At 39.8% G+C, this 21,032-nt stretch overlaps 1 protein-coding gene across 2 annotated transcripts in view; it reads right to left on the reverse strand.

Moving 5' to 3' along the window:
* Window positions 1–21,032, reverse strand: part of SPATS2L (spermatogenesis associated, serine-rich 2-like) — a 187,426-nt gene that overhangs the window by 68,650 nt on the left and 97,744 nt on the right. For both annotated transcript variants that reach the window (XM_006861995.1, XM_006861996.1), the window contains one exon: window positions 3,842–3,950. In XM_006861995.1, coding sequence (XP_006862057.1) covers window positions 3,842–3,950 — 109 coding nt within the window. The remainder of the gene's footprint in view (window positions 1–3,841; window positions 3,951–21,032) is intronic.

Below are 21,032 nucleotides of genomic sequence, written 5' to 3' on the forward strand. Positions count from 1 at the left end.
CGTTTCCATGCAGTCTAACAGTTCCTTCATCCATTCCAATTGGGCTGGGAGCATTTTCAGTGATTGTTGTTGTTAAGTGCCGTCAAGTGAATTTGAACTGCTGACCTTGCGGTTCAAATTGACCTTGTGGTCCCACAGCACTACAGTTCCAGTAATAGGTACGGTGATTGTTTCCATACAAATTGGTGCTTCTCACAGAGTTGGAGTCCTGGTGTGACGCTGAAGATCAGCACTAGACTACTAACGGAAAGGTCAGTGGTTCAAATCCACCAGTTTCTCCTCAGAAACCCTCTGCAGGGTCGCTATGAGTCAGAAACAATTTGACGACACATAACAATGACAACAACAAAAGAGAGTTAGTGTTCAAAATGGATTCTTTGAACAATTTTAAGCATTCCAAATACAATCTTCTTCTACTGATTTTGTTGTACTGATCCTTCTCTTTTATTATCTGTGTTGAATAAACACAGATAAACTTCAGGCTGGTCTGTATTTATCACAAATTTAAAATTAGTAGGTTCCCAGTGATTGAATCTAATGTCTCTGTTAGATAAGCAGGAGGCCATATTGCTTTGACTAAGGTTTAGACAGGCTAATTACGTCAATCTATTCAATGGTTCCAACTCAATGCCTCTCTTAAACTTGTTTGAGTTGCATGTACTTGAAATAAGATTGCACTTGAAAGCAAGCTATAATTTAGACTTTTTATTAGCTGTGCTAGTCTTTCCTCTAATTTGCCCAAAGAATCAATGTTCCTCCGTATTTTCCTTTTGAAGACCTTTCAAAGTCACTTTCATTATGTTTCTTAGCAAGTTCACCCAATGCTTAGCAACCTTGAAGGTAGTTCTTACAGATAGCCAGGTTTCAACTTCTTAAATACAATACAATGAAAACAATGCTAAATACTGTTCTTTTTAATTAGAGGAAGATGAGTTACTTACTACATACTCAACTGCAATATTCTATCATTCCCCTAATTTTCAGATTTTGACATAAATTCTATTTGTAATTTGGGACAATGAGCTTTTAGAGAGTAATTATGTAGAAGAAATACCCATATTTACAGAGGATTTTGAAACCATTAGTGTGAAATTTTAATTATACTGAAACTGCTTGGAGTTTTGGAAGCATTTGGAAATAGTGACTTTCAATCTGCTTGGTAAAACACTCCTAACATTTCTTTTTGTTACTTGTTAGATTTTCAACAGGCTTTCCTTGTTATCCTATTGTTGTTGCCCAGCCAAAAGGATTCAAGGCTCTCAGCAATCAATGAGCTTTATTAATGAGATCTCAACACTGACAGTGTGAAAATTCCACAAAGGACAAGCAAGGTGCTCTATTTAAAATACGTGCACATTTGATGAGAAGCAAATTTAAATGCTAACTCATTTGATCAGTTACTGTGCATCCAGATATCTCATCAGGGCCATTTTATAATGAAAACCTTCAGACTGGGAAACAGGGGACTTAAATCCAAGTTGGAGTGGGAGGAATCGGGATAAAGACCTTTCTCCTTTCCTAAGCTTTTTCTCCATGCAAGTGATGTAGGCGGACAGAAGCTGAGTAGAGAGCTAGGATGTGCATATTTCCAACAAATTCTCTTGAGACAAATCACACCTACCCTTGAAACGTCAGATTAATATAGAATTCTTTGCTATTTGTTTCTTATGATGAAAGATTCTATATTTGCTAGTCTGTGAAGCAGGGGGAAACAGTGAGAAAACTGTACAGTATGAATCCCCTTGCAGGTCTGTTTTGAATGATAATTGTTTGTTAGTTCAATGAGGACCTTATACCTTGATGGCAGATGGGACTGCATGAGCATGTTGCCTGGTTCCAAGTCTTTGTCTTAAAATACAATTTGTTGTTGTTAAGTGCTGTTGAGTCAGTTCTGACCCACATCAACCCTATATAGGGTTTCTGAGGAATGGCTGGTGAGCTTGAACTGCTGACCTTGTGGTTCAGCCCCACTTTGCAGTCCAGTGAATGCACTGTGAATCCACAATGCCACACCAGGAATCCAATACAATATTCAAGAAGATTATCAAACTCTTAAGGAAATTGCAAATTAACTATCCTTAACAAAGTTCTGGTAGCATAGTGGTTACGAATTGGGCTGTGTACCACAAGGTCAGCAGTTCGATATACTAGCTGTTCCACAGGAGAAAGATGAGGCTTTCTGCTCCCGTAAAGATTTACAGCCTCGGAAACCCTGTACAGGGTTGCTATGAGTCTGAACGACTCCATGGCACATAACAACAACAACAAAGTATAAATAGAATTGTTGTTGTTGTTGTTGTTAAGTGCCTTCAAGTCGGTTCTGACCCAACTCATAGCAACCCTGTATAGGGTTTCCAAGGCTGTAAAACTTCGAGGGAGTAGAAAGCCTCATTCTTTTTCTAAATTGAATATAACTAAGAAATGTGCTGGTAGGTCTTCTCTGCCCTGATCTGTCAGCTTAAGGTTAACTAGCCCAGCTCTATAAAACAGCAACTAGTACCAGGACAGAAGGCAAATGATAGCTAAGGGTAGGTGAGGGCTTTTATTCATAACTGGAACTTGTTTGATATTGTTATTATTGTTGATAAGTGTTGTTAAGTTGGTTCTGATTCACAGCCACCATGTATAGGGTTTCTGAGGAGCAGCTGGTAGGTTTGAACTGCTGACCTTATCCAGGACTCCTGTAGATATATTAAGAGAGGAGAATTTTCTTATAATATACAGGAAGTCTAAAACACTAAGTTATAAATGTATAGGATCAACATAGCCCTGAGGAAAATTTTAGATTCTATAATATTACCAAGCAAAGGAATATCTTAAAAACAAAATTCTTTTTGAGAAGGCAAGAAATTCTAGAGGTAAGTTAGATGAATTGATGTTCTCACTAATTAGGCAAATTCAATATGATAAACTAAGGGTATTAAAGAATGAACCCATCTCTCAGACGGTATAGTATCAAATTGGCAGGCAGTCATCATAAAGCTAAGAAGGATTATGTGGTGCGGGTTGGCTATCTGTACATAGCTTTCCCAGTCTGGAAAGACGTACATAAATCTGCAGCTGCATGAACACCATCCTATAAAGGACAGCTTTCATAACAAATTGAAATGATTGATGACAAAGGAACTAGAAGCAATCTGATCAGAATCCTTTGGAAAGTATCTCGAGTCTATCGTTTTGTTTTTTTAATGAGGGAAAGTAATTTCCAAATTTTGCTCTTATTCAATATATATATGTGTGTGTGTGTGTGTGTGTATTTTAAAAAACTTTTTATTGTGAATTGAGTAAAGGTTTACAGAATAGACCATGAGTCCCACATTCAACAGTTCATATACTTTGTGTTGTCACAGTGATTGAACTCTCCTCCAAGTACCATCAGTTAACAGTATTTACCTCTATTCACTTTTATCTTGCATTCCTTCCTGCATCTTCCATGACCTTCACCTTTCTTGTGCCAACCTCCCTTCTCCATCATCCAAGTTAACACATGTCTACTCTCTAGCCAATGAATAACCTTCTTTCCCCTCCCACCTTTGGTAACCATCATAGAATGTTTCTTTTCTTAAATTTTTACAACAGTGGTCTCATACAATATGTGTCCTTTTGTGACTGACTAATTTCACTGAACATAATGCCCTCCAGGTTTATCTAGGTTATGAGGTGTTTCACAGATTCATCATTAATATATATGTTTTTTTTAAGCCTAGCATATTTTAATGAAAACTAATATGAATTAAAAATTAGAAACCAACTGGTCACTCAAGGCATTGATGGGGAAATGCTGACTGTATGGAATCTTTAGTCCTGACATCGTCAGGTTCGTGGGAACTGAGACACTTACCATCCACAAAGGCTTGTACTGCTTTATCCACATTGAAGTCAAATTGTTGTAGCACCAGGACTATTTCATTATTGCTTTTGTTAGGAACAACTGATCGAACTGCATAAATCTGTAAATGAAAAGAAGACAAAAAGTGATAATGAAATATTTTTCATTCATGAACCCATCCCTGGATAAAGCATCGACTGTTAGAAAGGCTTTGAAAAACCAATGCATCTATCTTCTTGCTGTTGTTGTTAAGTGGCGTCAAATTGGTTCCGACTCATAGCAGCCCTGTACAGGGTTTCTGAGAAGTGATTTGTGGGTTTGGACTGTCAAATTTTTAGTTAGAAGTTCAGTGTTTATCCTACAGTGCCACATGGGAACTCCCCCATTGCATATTAGACGAAGGAAAATTCATTCTGGTAATCGCCTTGATACCCTATTTACTTGTGCACACATTTGTACAAAGATCTCCTTATTAGGACTGCAATGGAAAAAGCCCTGGAACCTTCTCATGTAACTACAGATGCATGCAAGATGTGTCTCAGTGAGGACACAGAATCACATCTGTCTCAGGCTCTGCTGGCTCAGTGGGGATCTTTGAAAAACTCAAAGCAATAGCCATGTGCCTCGGCCTTTCCATTTGCACAGTGGGAACAGGGCAGAAAAAAAAAATTCATTGCAAGGGTCACAAAAGAACGTTGTGAAACTTTGTCACCAGTTGCTGTCGAGTTGTGTGTCGAGTTGATGCTGACTCATGCCTTTCAGAGTAGAACTGTACTTCACAGGGTTTTCAAGAGTTGATTTTTCAGAAGCAGATCACCAGGACTTTTTTTCTAAAGCAAATCTGGGTGGACTTGAACCGCCAACCTTCTGGTTAGCAGCCGAGGAAGTTAACAATTCGCATAACCCATAGACTCCATCAATGTTTACAAAAAAAAAAAAAAGGTGGGTCACTGTATGTATGAAATGTTAATCTCAGCCATAACACAGGAAATGTTCCCAAACACATTTCTGAAAGTCAAACATCTAGAATATAATAAAAGTAAATACATATGTGAACTAAGGATTTCAATAGGTTGAGGCTTACTATTTAATGTTTAATGACCTATATATATATAGTCCTTTAAATTTAGCATGTACTTGTTCTTCTCCCCTCATAGAATTAATTGACCTTTATCTCACAGAACTTGCCATTACCACAGGATGCTGTATCTGCTTTAGCAAAACTGGGCACACCTTGCCTTCTATCAAGGGAATGAGAGAGATGCTCCTGATAAATTACTAGAGTGTAGCATGGTGCTAAAGGCAGTGGTGTGCATAATGATGATCCCTAAAGTTCTGCACAGTCTTTACATCTTTCCTAAGTCATCAACCATCAAATTGTACGACCAGCAGAATTTAAGAGTTAAATGAAGTTTATTGTAATCGGATGTGTGGCATATGAGCTATATGGATTGGACATCTATAATGTGGCTCTGTTGACAGAAACATGTAATGAAGCCGTATACCTTACATCACGATTATTTTAGAAAGTAGACAGTCTACCCCATAAAGATATGTTTTTATAAGTATTTATATCAGAAAAAGGAAACGGGGTGACTCTGTAGAATAAGCATTGGACTGCTAACCACAAAGTTGGCAGTTCAAGTTCACCAGCTACTCCAGGGGAGAAAGATGAGGCTTTCTACTCTTGCGAAGATTTACAGCCTTGGAAACCCTATACAGGGTCGTTATGAATGGGAACTGACTCCACGGCACTTCAAAGCACAATATTAGAAAAAAGTCCAAGCTGTGGGTATATATGGCCATGCAGATGTGATTGTTGACATTTTAGATTAGAAAGACAAGCTGAATACTTGGGCTTTATAATATTTATGTCTTTGTATACATGTGTCTTAAGATTCCTTTGTTGTTGTTTTTTTCTTCCTAGCCTCACATTTGTATGATTTGGATTAGTTTTTCAATCTCCAAGTTCAAAAAAAAAAAAAAAGAATTTTATCAAAGCTAAGTTCTTTCTGAGGTTTTCTCTTTATGATCTTCAACTATTTATTCAGTGCTAGTTTAAACAACAGATCAAGTATATATAAAAACATGTAATATTATGGATAAGGAAGACATATGTAGATGATTTTAAAAAAACCCAACCTAACAGGTGGTTCTAAAAAAATAAATGCTATTAGGGGAAATGTTAGGAAGATTGTTATGAAGATTGATTATGAAAATAAAAAAGGGATAAACATTTCAAATATTTAAGGAGCCAGAGATCTAGAAACACAGGACAGATCTTCAAATTCATACAAGTAGAGAATGGACAATCTTATGTTGATACCTTAGAAGGCTGTCTCAGAGATGGTACCAGCGACCATGCCCTTTTCCTGAGCACCCAGCCTCATCCCAGCACCCAGCAGGGATTTACCCCAGCACGCAGCACCTGGGAGTGCTTCATCCCCAGCACCCAGATTCTAATATGTTGTTGTTGTTGTTAAGTGCTATGGAGTCGGTTCCAACCCATAGCGACCCTGTACAGGGTTTCCGAGGCTGGTGAGCTTGAATTGCCGACCTTGCAGTTCAAACCGCTTTGCAGTCTGGCGCATTAACCCACAGCGCCACACCAGGACTCCATATAGTGAGTGCTCTTTTAAATAAAATTTTAGCATTTCAAGACACTACAGTTTGGTTTGTATTATATAAGCTTTGTAACCATTATCATAATTATTACCACATCAGGCATGCCCTTCTAAACAATACAATGCTTAGCTATTAATTACATTAACTACATTATAATTACATTAGACCAAACTTTCCAATCCACCTACACAGCTATGTGACTAGTAAAGACCCAGAATTAGCAAATAAACATAAAACAACAGCTCTCCCTACTTCCAGTCTCTCCCCTGCAAGCATAATGTATGCTTTATTATGTTACAGCAAAACAGACTATAATCCACTGATTGTACAGAGACTTGCTTTCTAGGTATTTATACTACACTTGCCTGTTCCCCTTTAAAAAAGATAAAATACAATCGTGGTCAGATGTACATAGAACCCATTTTCTTACTTTTTCATTTTGTATCTCCTAGCTCTGAATATGTCCTTAGAAAACTGTGAACAACTGCCTTCTCAATTGACTATGGAATCTCCTAACTACAGATATTGCATGCAATTCCCAGAGGAAGAGGTTAGTTAAGACAGGAATTCCACATTTTAAAGAAAAGAGAAGAAAGACTAAAATCCCAAATAATTTCTGCCTCTTAAATATTCCGTAACAATGTTGAATTTCAGTGAATTTTTGAATTTCTGTTTCTGCTTTAATCACCGGGCATGGCTAATGTGAAGAGCATAGCAGTGTTTGTCATTCTTGGTACTTGTAAATTCACCACATTATGGAAATGCCTTTGAGAAAGATGGAGAAATCGTGTGTACTCATATGTGCACATACAAATCCAGGACACCGCAGTTAAGCATTTAAATCTACAAGAGGCCTCCTTATGAAGTAGTCTTAAATATAAGGAGGGGATGAGAAAGGCAGTGGAGTAGTGAGGTTGTGCTGCATGGGCTGCCTTTGCATTTGGAAATGAGGCTTCTGGGGAGGAAGGGATCAATCAATGCATGACTAATGGTCGTTTGCATACGGAGAACACATAAAATTCACAGCTGCAGCGGCTGTTTTGCAGAGGCTGTTTCTGGCACTGCTTCTGACACCAGCCTTTTACTTCAGTACCAAAGCCCAAGCTGGCGTGCCTGCTGCTGCAGATTCACACCTCAGCCCACTGTTTGAAGCTGCTCTTGACAGCATCCCTAAAGGGTTCTCACACCATAAACAGAGTGGTCCAGTTGTGCTGGCCAGGAGGACAGCTCTGGCTCGCGGGTGACATTTAAGACAGAGAGTTAGCGGTTCATTTAGCAACTGCTTTCCCCTTCCAAAATCACAGTCCTCTATTTTGCTTCTGCTAATTTAAACTGGATTTGGCAAATTCAATTTGCTACTTAGAAATCTGCCTTTTGCACCTCAAAAGTTGTTTTGATTTCCCAGACTAGCATTTTAATCGCCCGTCTCCCCTCCCTGGGGTTTTCCTATCTGGCTGTGCAGGCTCTTACCATTCTGCGGCCGGCCCACCCTGCTGGCACATGGCCCACTCTCAACAGCGAGACCGTGTGGCTTTCAGGGGTGGGCCCTGTTTGGTCTCAGCTCCCCACATGGCTCCCCTGTACCCGAGCTGTCTGGTCTGAGAGCTCTTAGCAGACTCCCTGTTCACACTGCATTTCCAAGCCATCGGTGGTGACTCCTTAGATGTTTTTGGCTTACTGATGAGTCACTTAGGTTCTGAGTTCTGAAAATCATTCTGATCAAAGTTTTCAATCCATCTACAAGGCAATGTGTTGGTTTGGGACATTGTGATCAGCTGTTGTTGTTAAGTGTCATCGAATCAATTCTGACTCATAGCAACCCTGTATAGGTTTTCCGAGGAGTACCTGGTGATCAGTAAAGACCCAGAATTTGTTGTGTTAGCGTAAAATAAGTGCTCTTCCTGTTTCAAGCCTTTCCTGCAAATTCACCCCGAGGGAGCTGCCTGATACCCATCCTAAGTAGAAGTGTGACCATTTTACTCCCTTCCTGGAAAACTGCAGGCATTGAATAAAGTTAAATTCCCACAACCTGGCATTCAAGGCCATCAACAACTGGGATCCAATCTGCATGTCCCACTATCTCTCTTGCTCTACCCCGTCACAGTCACAGACAAGCTCTCAGACCTAGATCTGGATCTCACAATCCAGATGAAACGTCAAGTCTCCTGTGAAGGCCTGCATCCTCGAACCAGTGAGTCCTGGGCGATCCTGTATAATAGAATAGACTTGTCCCATAATGGAGCAGATTGTTGGGAGTTTCTCCTGTGGGCTCAAACTACCAATCTTTCAGTTAGCAACCAAGCACTTAACTGCTGTGCCACCAGCCTGCCCCCTCTAGTTTCCATAGCCGTTTACCAGAAAGTGGCTTTTAACACTTAACTTCTACTTGATCTTCTAAGCATTTGTGGATCAGGAGCGTGGTTAAAGTGCTCCACTGATAACTATAAAGTCAGTGGTTAGAACCTCCAAGCCACTCAGTGGGAGTAAGACGTGGCTGGATGCTTCTGTAAAGATTGCGGCCTTGGAAACCCCATGGGGCAATTCAGCCTGTAGGGATGCTGTGAGTTGGAACCGACTGGACAGTAATGGGCTTAATTTATTTGGGCACCTGTTGTGTCTACTAATGGGAAGCACTGGCAGCGCAGAAAGCTATTTGTAATCATTTTTAAATAATGGTAGTACTCACTGATTCCTGGTGTAGCGCTGTGGGTTAACATGCTGGATTGCAAAGTCGGTTTGAACTGCAAGATTGGTGGTTCGAGTTCACCAGCTGCTTCTTGGAAACCATATACAGGGTCACTATGGGTTGGAACCAACTCAATGGCACGTAACAACAACAGCAACAACCTCTAAGGGCTAATTACTATGGTGCATACAGTAGATATTTAATCAATATCTGTGAGATGAGAGGATGCTAACTTGGAGTACACCAGGCTGCTGTGTTAAGCCAAAGTCCTCAGTGTGTTTGGACCACCTACCATTCTTCCTCTGCCCCCACAACCTCAGAGCTGGGTCTTAGCAGTCTGTAACGTGCCCTGAAAACTATATGGGTAAACAGAATATACACATTCTTTCAATTTCAGTAACAGAGGTTGGAGGAATATTTATGAGATACTGTCTACTTTTAGTTATATATAACAAGGAATTGGAGTACTTTGTGGATTAAATATATATATATACATAATAGCAGAATCTCTGCCTATCCTTCTGAAGCTCAGTAGACAGCTATTGGTTGAGCCTTCACTAAGTGACAGCATGGAGGATGCAGACAGGAAGTAGATCCAGCTCTCGCCCTAAGGAGTGGAGAGAGCAGCAAAGCCAGAAGGAAAAGTGCATGCTAAGGCTACACTGTGTTCATGAACTAGTAATTAATGTTACCTGAGGAGGGGAGAATACTTCCTAGAGGAGAGCCAAAGGTCTGAAGGAGCTTTCGGATGAAACCGATCTATGTTCTAATCCCAACCCTACCACACGTATGCTCTACAACCTGGGGTGAATTACTTGAATCTCTGAAACTTGGTTCGGTAGCAGTGAAATGAGGGTATGACCTGGGGAGTCTGTTGAAATGAAAAGAGATGATGCATGTTAAGTGTCTGATATAGAATTTAGCATGTATTAGCTGCTTGATACAGTTTAAGAAGAAAAAGGAGAGCATTTATGTTGGACCATTAAGGAGAAGGATCATTCTAGCTGTAAAGGTGGGGCTGTCTTTGAAATTGGAAGAACATGCGGCTAGAGTGTTGGCAAAGACTTATTTGGGGGCTATTGTTCTGTATACCCCTCTTCTTAGGGAATCCCCTTTTTCCCCCAGACTCATTCTTCTTTGCGACTCTCCCCCAGCCCATTACTCCCTTGCAAGCTGATGGGCTACCATAAAGAAGCACGTCTTTAGGGTGGCCAACAACTTGTGTTTTCTTAATCTTTTCTATTCTACCATTTATGTATGTGCTGAACAGCTATTATGATCAGCTGCAGTACTGTAGAATATAGCACTAACAAAGCAGATATGCCAAACTGGAGGGAAACATGTAAGCAAACAATACATACATACATATATATATATATATACATATGTAAGCACAATGCATGCTAAGTGTTTGCTATGAAGGTGTCAGACTATAGTGACAATGAATTCCCAGGGTCAGGAGTAGAGGGCACTTGCTTCTCAGGTCTGCCTTGAAAAAAGAGTGGACCACTCTGACATTCTACCTTGGGAGAGAAGGCAGAGTGGGTGGTGGAGAAGGCCTTCACTTCCCACATTTCTATTTCTTTAACTTTCCCTGAAGCACCAGGAAACCTTGCGAGACCTTTATAATACGCTATTTTTTTTCACTTGTACTAGTTTGAGAGGACTTCATTTTCCAGAACAAGTGGGGGTACCTGGAGGCAGAAATGGTAGCAAAGGCTGGAAATAAAAATAATAAAACTGAAGTCTAGAGTTCTGAATTAATCCAATTGGCAAAAGAGAGAAATGGAAGATTCTATGGATAAACGCAGATAGATTGTGAATGACAGAGTGGAGACGCTGTGTTCTCACACCTGTTCCAGCCCTCAGGTTGCCATAATTATTTACTTAGGTGATGATTTGCCTCACTGGGATGTGAGCTCCTGAGTGACAGGCAACATATGTTTTGTGTTTGTTTCTTTTTTCATCTACAGGGTGCAGAACAATGAGTGGTATTGAGTAGGTGATTCATAAATGCTTATTGAATAGTTAAATGAACGACTGAATGAATAAAAAGAAGCAGAGCTCTAGTACAGTGGTCACTGCAATATTCCAGTTTTATTCCCACCCCCCCCCCCCCCCATCCCTGTAACTCAGAATGGAATACTACATAGTATTAAGCAGCTTAATGGGCTCAAATCTAAAATGCACTGAGTGCCTCCTAGGACTCAGGTACTGCGTATGGCCTCGTCCCCAGACTTGAGGACGAGGTGGGCTCAACTTTAACCCCTACAATGACCAGAAGGGAAGCCTGTCAGAAACCTCCTTTCCACACCAAAGGAAACCAGTGTTTTACAGGTTTGTCAGTCTTGCAACTTTGAAAGGAATTTCATAATCAGCTTCGGTCACGTTTCTCAAATGCTGAGCTGTTTAGAGATTCCTTAAAAACAGCTCGTCTGTGTATATTTTGCTTCACTTGCTGGACCACTAACATTATCTACACACTAATGAAGGCAGTTCTTCTCTGAATCTTCTTGGGGAAGAAAATGATCTTCGCAGACCAGTACTTTTGCATCATGGATAATTCCATAATTTAATTGCCTTTCCTAGCATCTACTTTTTGCCAGAAAAAGATATGCATGAAGTGTTGTCATGTTCTATTTAGCTGACTTTTAGGGAATTAACACCAAGGGTACATATCAAAATTAACTTTTCTTTCCCACCCCTGCTTTTGGGCAGGAAACCAGGATTAGAAAGGATAATGAAGAGTTGAAGATGAAAACAAAATACAGTTTTCATGGAATATGGGAAGTTTAAAGTGGAAAGGACCTTAGAGATAGTCTAGCCATGTGCTTCTCAAACTTTAAGATACATTCAAATCACCTGGCACCTTGTTAGAATGCTGATTCTGATTCAAAAGGTCAGGGTGGGATCTGAGAGTCTGCATTTCTAATGCCATCCTAGGTGATGGAGATGCTTGGGAGGTAGAATAATAGCCCTCCAAAAAGATGCATGTCCTTATCCTTATAATCTGTGAATAGGTGAGGTTATATTATAAAGGAGAAAAGAAACCAAAGTGGTTGTTTGGAGTTAAAGTTGCCAATTAGCTGACCTTGAAATGAGGAGGCTATCCTGGATTATGTGGAAGTAACCTAATCACATGAAGCCTTACAAAGGGAAGGGGGAGGCAGAGAGAGATGTATGTAAGAAAGACTCCACTGCTTTATGAAGAAGGAGGAAGGGGCCCCTTGAAAAGGATTGGAAAAGACAAGGAAACAGAGTTCCCCCTAAGGTCTCCCTCCAGAAAGAACATAGCCCTTTGGACACCTTGATTTGAGTTCGGCGAGACCTATTTCAGACCTCTAACCTCCAGAACTTGAGTCCTGGTGTGGCACTGTGGGCTAATGTATCAGACTGCAAAGTTGTTTGAACTACAAGGTCGCTATGGGTTGGAATCGACTAGACAGCACTTAACAACAACAACAACCTCCAGAATGATAAGAACTGCCACCAACTTGGTGGCTTGGCCCACTCTTGTTGTTGTTAAGTGATGTCGAGTTGGTTCCGACTCATTTGCTTTTGCTGTTAGGTGCCATTGTACTAACTCATAGAGACCCTGTGTACAACAGAATGAGACACTGCCTGGTCCTGGGCCAACCTCACAATTATTGCCACTCTTGAGCCCACTGATGCTGCCACTTTGCCAATCCATCTTGCTGGGGTCTTCCTCCTTTTATCTGACCCTCTACCTTTTCAAAGACGCTCTGGTGGCATAGTAGTTATGAATTGGACTGTGAACCTTATGGTTCGCTGCTTGAAACTACCAGCTAGTCCGTGGGAGAAAGGTGAAGCTTTCTGCTCCCATAAAGATTTACAGCCTTGGAAACCCTGTACAGGGTCACTATGAGTCGGAACCGACTCCACGGCACATAACAACAACAACCTTTCCAAACATGATATCCTTCTCCAGTGACTGGAGAGATGAAGTTTGGCCATCTTGGCCTCTAAGGAGCACTCTGGCTGCACTTCTTCCAACACAGATCTATTTGTTTTTTTTTTGGCAGTCCATGGTACTTTCAATATTCTCCTCCAACACCATAACTTGAATGCATCAATTCTTATACAATCTTCCTTATTCACTGTCCAACTTTCGCATGTATATGAGGTTTCTGAAAATACCGTGGCTTGGGTAAGGCTCACCTTAGTCCTCAAGCTGACATCTTTGCTCTTCAACACTTTAAAAAGGTCTTGTGCAGCAGACTTGCCTAATGCAATACATCGTTTGATTTCTTGACTGCTACTTTCATGAGTGTTGATAGTTGAGCCAAGAAAAATTAAGTCTTTGACACCTTCAGTCTTTTCTCTGACTCATAGTAATCCTGTATAGATTTCTAAAGAGCGACTGTGGGATTTGAACTGCTGACCCTGTAGTGCAGTCTAGTGCTTATCCTCATACCTAAGAAATAAATACAATAGACCAGGCTTTGAGGAACAAGGGCCTATTCATTTTGCCTTAATATGGAGATGTCTTTCTCTTCCCCACCAACTATCTTTTAAAAAACAAAACCCATCCTCTGCACCCATATTCTAGTTTGGTGAATTCCAGCCATTCATTCACTGATTCATTCACTGATTTTGTGAGGGAAAATTAGATGACTCTGATATAATCTTTACCCCAAAGAGGTTACAAAACAGTAGGGCAAACGAGGCTAAGTCACCAATAACAGTGAACTCAAGTATTATTTTGATAACAAAATCCTCTCTGTTCTCTGCTCCTCATTCTTTAGTATACTACCCTTTATTTTCATCTGAACTCTGGAAAAAGATTCCTAATTGGATTCTTTGGCTTGGTTTCTCCTTTCTCTATTCTGTCTTAAAACAACAGTTGCACAATTAATCTTCCCAAAGTACTTGAACATGTTTACTGATGGGGAGGAAGGAATCTGCAAAAAGAATGAATTTAAGAGAAGAGATAAACTATGAAACAAGGTCCTGGAGTAAATGAAAGAAAATGGTATCAAAATTCATGTGGAAAGTCAAGCTATGGAAAGGAGGGGAGAATAGTCTCCTTCTGAGAAAGGGGAGAAATGAAGAGTTAAGATACAATGAAATTTTGAGATGGTGAAGAGGAAAATGTATGTCAAATTGGAGGCCAGCTACTCCAAGTACAAGTTTTAGAGTCTGCTTTGGGGCTCATAAAGTAGAGAAAGGTGTAGAGTGGCCTTTATGGGTATGTGATAGTAAATGGCCCAGAGGAATGAAAGAATGCTTAGCAGTCCACCAATGCTAGATAGCAGACGGTACTGGAGCCAACGGCATGGCTTTCCCTAGCAATTACTGACAAGCTAGAAGTAGGAGGGGAAAGGAATGATCCAAGGTTATAAACATCATTAAGACACAGTGGTAGATCAGAGAGTGCAAGGATTTGAAAGCTGAATGCCATTAAAGTAGTTCATCAAGTCATTTCTGTCTATGAAGGGGGATAATAGATTGGGAGACTGGAGTGAGGCAAAGAGATGAGAGACTCTGGACAACACTGAGCAGATTAACATTATATATATGTAACATTAGAAATATATATGTGTAAACTGGAAAACGATATGCAAAAGATTGAAACAAGACCTTCACCTCACACCTTACACAAAAACCAACTCAACATGGATTAAAGACCTAAATGTGAATCCCAGAATTACGAAGGCCATCAATGAAAAAATTGGGACAAATGTGAGGGCACTAATACAGGGAATACACAGACTACAAAACATTTTGAAACCCACACAAACAAAAGCAGACAAAATAGATGAGTGGGACATACTAAAAATTAAAAACTTATGTGCATCAAAAGACCACCAGAAGAGTAAAAAGGGAACCCACAGAATGGGAGAAATATATATATATGTGTGTGTGTAAATTTTCACCAAAGCTACAACATATAAGATTTTAAACTTTAACACTTAAACTAAAAAATAACAGTCTTCTGCCCCACTGCCAGTGGTATCCACATCCCAAATTGTAAGCTAAGGAGAGAACACTTGTCATTATTGGAAATGCAGTTTGGGACCTCTCATGCCATCCCTATTCTGACTATTGCTTTTGTTTGTTAAGGGTTGTCAAGTTGGTTCTGACTCATAATGACCCTGTCTAGGGTTTCCAAGGAGTGGCATGTGAGTTAGAACCACTGACCTTGGGATTAGCAGTTCAGCGCTTATCCATGTTCAGGCATGGTGCTATAGGTTCAAAGTTTATAGAGCAAATACATTTTCCATTTAATATTTTTTAAACATTTTGTTTCGTAACATTAGTTGCCATTCCCTCAACGTAACAGCACTCTTCCTACTTCCTCCCTGGGTTCTCTGTGTCCATTCATCCTTCTTTCCTGGCCCTTCCTCCCTTCTGAGCTTTGTTTTGGTCTCCTGTGGTTCTTTCTTCTGAGGAGTACCTTCCTCCTAAATGTTACTGTTTGGCTACAAGAAGATGCCCAGGGGTGGGTTCAGTTCCAGGTTGGAAAGGTGTGTAAAGGCCAGAGTCTCAGAACTCCACAGTCTCTATCAGACCAGTTTTGGTTAAGTGCCATGGAGCCAGTTAGTTTGATCTTGTTTTATGATTTTGAATTTTGTTCAAAGAGCAGATATTAAAGAGCATGCGAGGACGAAAGAGGGTGACAATAAGAAGGATGTGGCTACAGAGGCTTTGTTAGATAGTTTCAGTCCTTAGTTCTGCTTCTGCCTTCCAGTATAGAAGTATATAATCCTTCATCTACAGACCAAAAACCAAACGCATTGCTGTTGAGGGTTAGTCATTGCTGAGACTTACTCAAAGGATAAGTGTGATGTTTGAATTTTTAGAAAGGTGACTCTGATTACTACATGGGCAAGTTGAAGGAGAAGGGAGGGATGCCAGTTAGGAGTCTAGAGCAGTATCTCATGGGGGAGAAAATGAAGTCTTAGACCCAGATGAAGCGGTGTAGAGAAAGGCTCACACATGAATTGGGAGGAAGTGACTGATATGTATTGGACTAGATACAAGGGACACGGAAGCTGCAAGAAACCTGGCTGACTATCTACATGCCAAGTTGAACCCCAGTACAAGTGTCCCCACTAGCTCCTTTCCTTTCTAGTTAACTGGTCAGCTAGTTACAAATGCCTATCCAGTTTAAGGGGAAAATCCTCGACTCCACGTCTGGACAGTGGGGATCTGCTGCAGTCGTCTTTGGAGAATATAATCTGCCTTAAAGAGTTAAACAACAGCCCAGATTTTTTTTTTTTTTTCTCCCATTCAGTTCTAGGGCTACCTATTCTTTGTCAAGTAACTGAACGTTTAAAGAGAAAGAGAAAAGCATACATACACATTAATGTGACAGTTATTATAATAAACCAAAAACCAGTGCCCATGAAGTCAATTCCAATTCACAGCAACCCTACAGGACAGAGAAGAGCTGCCCAGACGTTTCTGAGGAAGTAAATCTTCATGGAAGCAGGCTGGCACGTCTTGGTGGGCTTGGACGGCCGACCTTGGTGGCTAGTGGGCTTGAATGGCCGACCTTTACGCTAGCAGCCAATTATTAAACCACTGCATCACCATGACTCCTCGTCAGAATACTAAATGAAAACTGATAGTTTAGATATAATTTCTTTAATTCCTATAAATAAGCCTGATAATGTGTAGCATAAAAGATACTCAAATGGACTTTGCCCCTATCTAAAGAAATAGTGGTTACGAATCAGGCTGCTAATCTCACGGTCAGCAGTTTGAAACTATCAGCTGTTTCGCAGAAGAAAGATGAGGCTTTCTGCTCTCGTAAAGATTTACAGCCTGGGAACCCTGTACAGGGTCACTCTGAGTCAGAACTGACTCCACGGCACGTAACATGAACAAAGAAGTAGTAAAAATAAGATAAATACACAAAGTATCTCAGATCTTTTATATTGATCTATGTTCAATTTTTCGTATTAGAATTCAGATCTTTAATCTGGTACCTGTAGTACGTACCTATCAGATGGTGGCTGGTAGTTGTAGTTGTTCTTTAAATTGTCACCGAGCCAAGCAATGGGTCTAAAAAACCACTTACCATGTCATCCATTTAGGTACCATGTACTCAGTGTGCACCTGCATGTTTTCTGTAACTGTGCTTGGTCTTGCCTCTTATTTCCCGAGAACTCCTAGTTAGACTTGCACATAATTTTAGGGCAGGGCAAGCCCCAGAGTCCACTGGAAGTCTGTTTGCAGCCAGCTGCATACACCCACACAGTATTAGGGCTCATGTCAATATCCTGTTCAGCTTTTCTCTGATGATTTCCATATTTGGATTTATTACTAAGGACAAAAAGGCAATGTTATTTCCACAAGGTATTTTGTTTTTGATATTTTAATCAGAGTAGAAAAGTAAAACAATTTATCTTCTGCTTCTAATTTAGAAGATTCCAGTATAATAGATCCAATATAATATTGACTAATTTTCTTTGGAATGTAAATTCTCTACTTGGGGGAAAATAGGTAATTAGTGATACTTCCCTGTGGGCTCCACCCCCGCCCCCCAAATCAGTCACAGAACTTTTCAAATAAAGAGTACAATACAGGCTATATCATCCTTAGCTTTTAATCAGAACTAGAATAAGGAAGTTAATCTCTACATGATATTAACCTAGGCTACTTCTTCACTGTGGTATGTAAACGCCATTCCAAGTACATCGTGAAGACCAGATACACACTTCCTTCTGGGATACTAGTTTGTTTATTTGGGCAGAATTGACTAATAATAATAATAGTCATAACAAGGAGTCCTGGTGTGGTGCTATAGGATAAGCACTGGACTGCTAACCAAAAGGTCAACAGTTTAAACCCATCAGCTGCTAGTTGGAAACCCTATCTAGGGTCACTATGAGTCAGAAATGACTTGATGGCACTTTACAATAACAACACAATGATAACAAAACAGGCAAACTGGTTTCCATATCAGTCAAAATCATCATCTGAGTGGCCAGATTCTATTTTCTTAATAATTTTATGAGTCTGTTTTTCCTCAAAAGCAGTAAAAATGAGCTAAAACTAGTTCATGCATTCAAATTACAAATTGAGTCAATAAAAAGAAAGAAAAGTATCAACTTTAAGTCATATGATGTTGTTAAATTATATGAAGGGATTTCATGGAATAATGAAATTAAAAAGGATAATGGGATTTCCCCACAACTTTTAAAAGCTCCGTTATATCACTGATTCCTAATACTCATTTTAGTAGATTTTGATTGCTCATGGTCCTCTATAGTTGCCGTAAGAAATAGAGTTCTAAAAAGCCTTTAAGTCAGATGAGATCTGAGATACAATAGCTATGAACCTGAAATGGACCGTTGTTGTTGTTAAGTGTTATGTTGTTGTTCCCACAGTGCCACACCAGGACCCTTCCCTTTATTTAATAAGAAACTGGAGGACAGAGAGGTTAGTTAGGTGCTATATTCAAACAGAGGCAGCTAATCTGTGTTAAGTTGAAGAACAGTACTCAGGGCCTGGGATCCATGGTGCAGTTCCTTTTTTGGTCTTGCATTGTACCTATGACTGGAGTCCTGGTGTGGCGCTGTGGGATGAAGCACTGGATGGCCAGGTCAGTTTGAACCACAAGGTTGGTGGTTCAAACTCACCAGCCGCTCCCTGGACACCCAATACAGAGTTGCTATGAGTCAGAACCAACTGAACGACGCTTAATAACAACCACCACTACTTGAGTCAGTCAAAAAGACCATGGAGTCATCCAACATTAGAGTTAGAAAGGGTTTTGTAAATCATCCACCTGAATTCTCTCATTTGGCAAATAAGAAACTGACCTCAAGAGTAATGTACCAATTACACACAGTTTTTCAGCAGTATTACCACACTCCTTTGTTTCCTTAAACATGATTTAAAAGGGAGTATATTTTAATAGAAAATACTCTCTGCCATCCAGTCAATTTCAACTCATAGGACAACATCACTACAGGGCGGAATTGGGTTGTTTCTGCCAAGTTGGATTTCCAAGGCTAAATCTGTATGGAAGCAGACCGCCATATCTCTCTTCCACAAAGTGGTTGGTGGGTTTGAATAACAGAAAGTAAGGTTACTAAATTATCATATGGAGCCATACTGACATAGTGGGTTAAGTATTGGGCTGCTAATCTCAAGATCAGCTGTTCAAAGCCACCATTGTGTCGTGGGAGAACAATGAAACAGTCTCAGAAAATCTAGGGAGCAGTTCTATTTTGTCCTATAAGGCCACTGTAAGTCAGAATTGATTTATGATGGTAGGTTTGGTTTAAATCATGATATGCCCTAGGAGTAGAGAAGACTCCCATACTAGTGGTAGTATAGCTGAGCTTGTTAAGAGAATGGAAATTCGAGAACTTGTATTTTAATTTACTCATTACTTTAGAACAATTTTCTCAAGCCTGTTGTTCATTCTTGTTTTCAAGTACTCATGCATATCTATTACATGACTGAATTCCCAAGTATTTTAATTTCATTGTTAAATATAAAATGTTTTCTACTTTTGAATATGGTGGTGCCATAAAAATCTCCTGCTACAGAAAGCATACTGACTGACGGCCATAAGCTGCTCTCTGAAGCCACCACCAGTGTATCTGCACCTAAGGCAGCTTTCCCTAGCATGTTCCTACCAAAGACTCAGGTGGAAACCTACTAGTGAAGACTTAGGACAAGGGAGTTCACCAGGAGGCCAATTGGCTTGAGGACTCTTATCAACTTGCTGAAACTTCTTAGAATTGTGCTGTAGGTTGAGACTCTTTCTATCAACTCTTCCTCCTCATTTCACAGATATCAGACCTGCACTGCTCTCTGAAGGCTCTCCCTGCCCATTCCTGCTTCCTCCTTTTATCTTTCACAAGCATCTCCCCACTTCCCCAATAAAGCTCTTGTTCATCTAATACCATCTTGCCATTTGTTCTTTGAGGACTCAAATGAATACAAGTTCTAGATACACCCGTCTTTCCCCCATATTCCTTGCTTCAATCCATTACCTTCAAGAATCACCATCAGAGCATCTTGGCTAAATTATTTTACTACTGATTTGTATCTGTAGAAACACTGATTTACTAAAGACTGGTTGATTAACAAGTATTTGGAGGGCATGAAGTCTATGATGTTATTGTTAGAGTAACTATTGGGGCACAAATAAATGCAAAGTTCTTTTTTGCTTATAAAGAGCTTACAATCAAGTTATAAAGAAATGACACAGATAAAAAGTGGTTTTAATTATAATAATACAAGCAGGATACTTTTAAGCACTGAATTTATTTTGTATGTGCATATGCATGTATACATGTATTTATCTGGACAAATTTTAAGTGGTCAAAGTCAGGAAAAAAACTATTGCAGCCTTATCATTTTTTATCTGTAGAAATTGATAATTTAATATGATAGATCATTGTAAGAAATAACCAGAATTTTGGCAAACTACCTATGAATTCTAAGGGATTATCAACACTGGTTTCTTTTTACCTGTTACCAAAGATTTTAATATTGTCATGTTCTTATACTCGTGAACATTAATCATCTATCTTATATACGCATAGATCTCTCAACTACAGTGCAAAAGAGGGATGAAGGCAGGGGAGCAGAAGGCGGTAAGAGAAGCAGAACAGAAACTGTGAATTTCAATCATGTCGTTTGGAAAAAGAAATGTGATGCTAATCCTGCAACAGGAAATTTCTTCTTATCCCCTGAAACTAATGTTGACATTTCCATTTATTCATTCTGTTCCTTTAGACTTTCTGTCAAATCTCTTCTAGTTGTAAGCAAAAATAAAAACAGTTCTGTACATAAGCATTGTTATTGTTGTTGTGTGCCCTTGAGTGGATTCTGACTCATAATGATTCTATAGGGAAAACCTGAATGGCCCCATAGGATTTTCAAGGCTGTAATCTCTATGGA

The sequence above is a fragment of the Chrysochloris asiatica genome, unplaced genomic scaffold (genome assembly GCF_000296735.1).
Source record: "Chrysochloris asiatica unplaced genomic scaffold, ChrAsi1.0 scaffold00045, whole genome shotgun sequence".
Lineage (NCBI taxonomy): Eukaryota > Metazoa > Chordata > Mammalia > Afrosoricida > Chrysochloridae > Chrysochloris > Chrysochloris asiatica.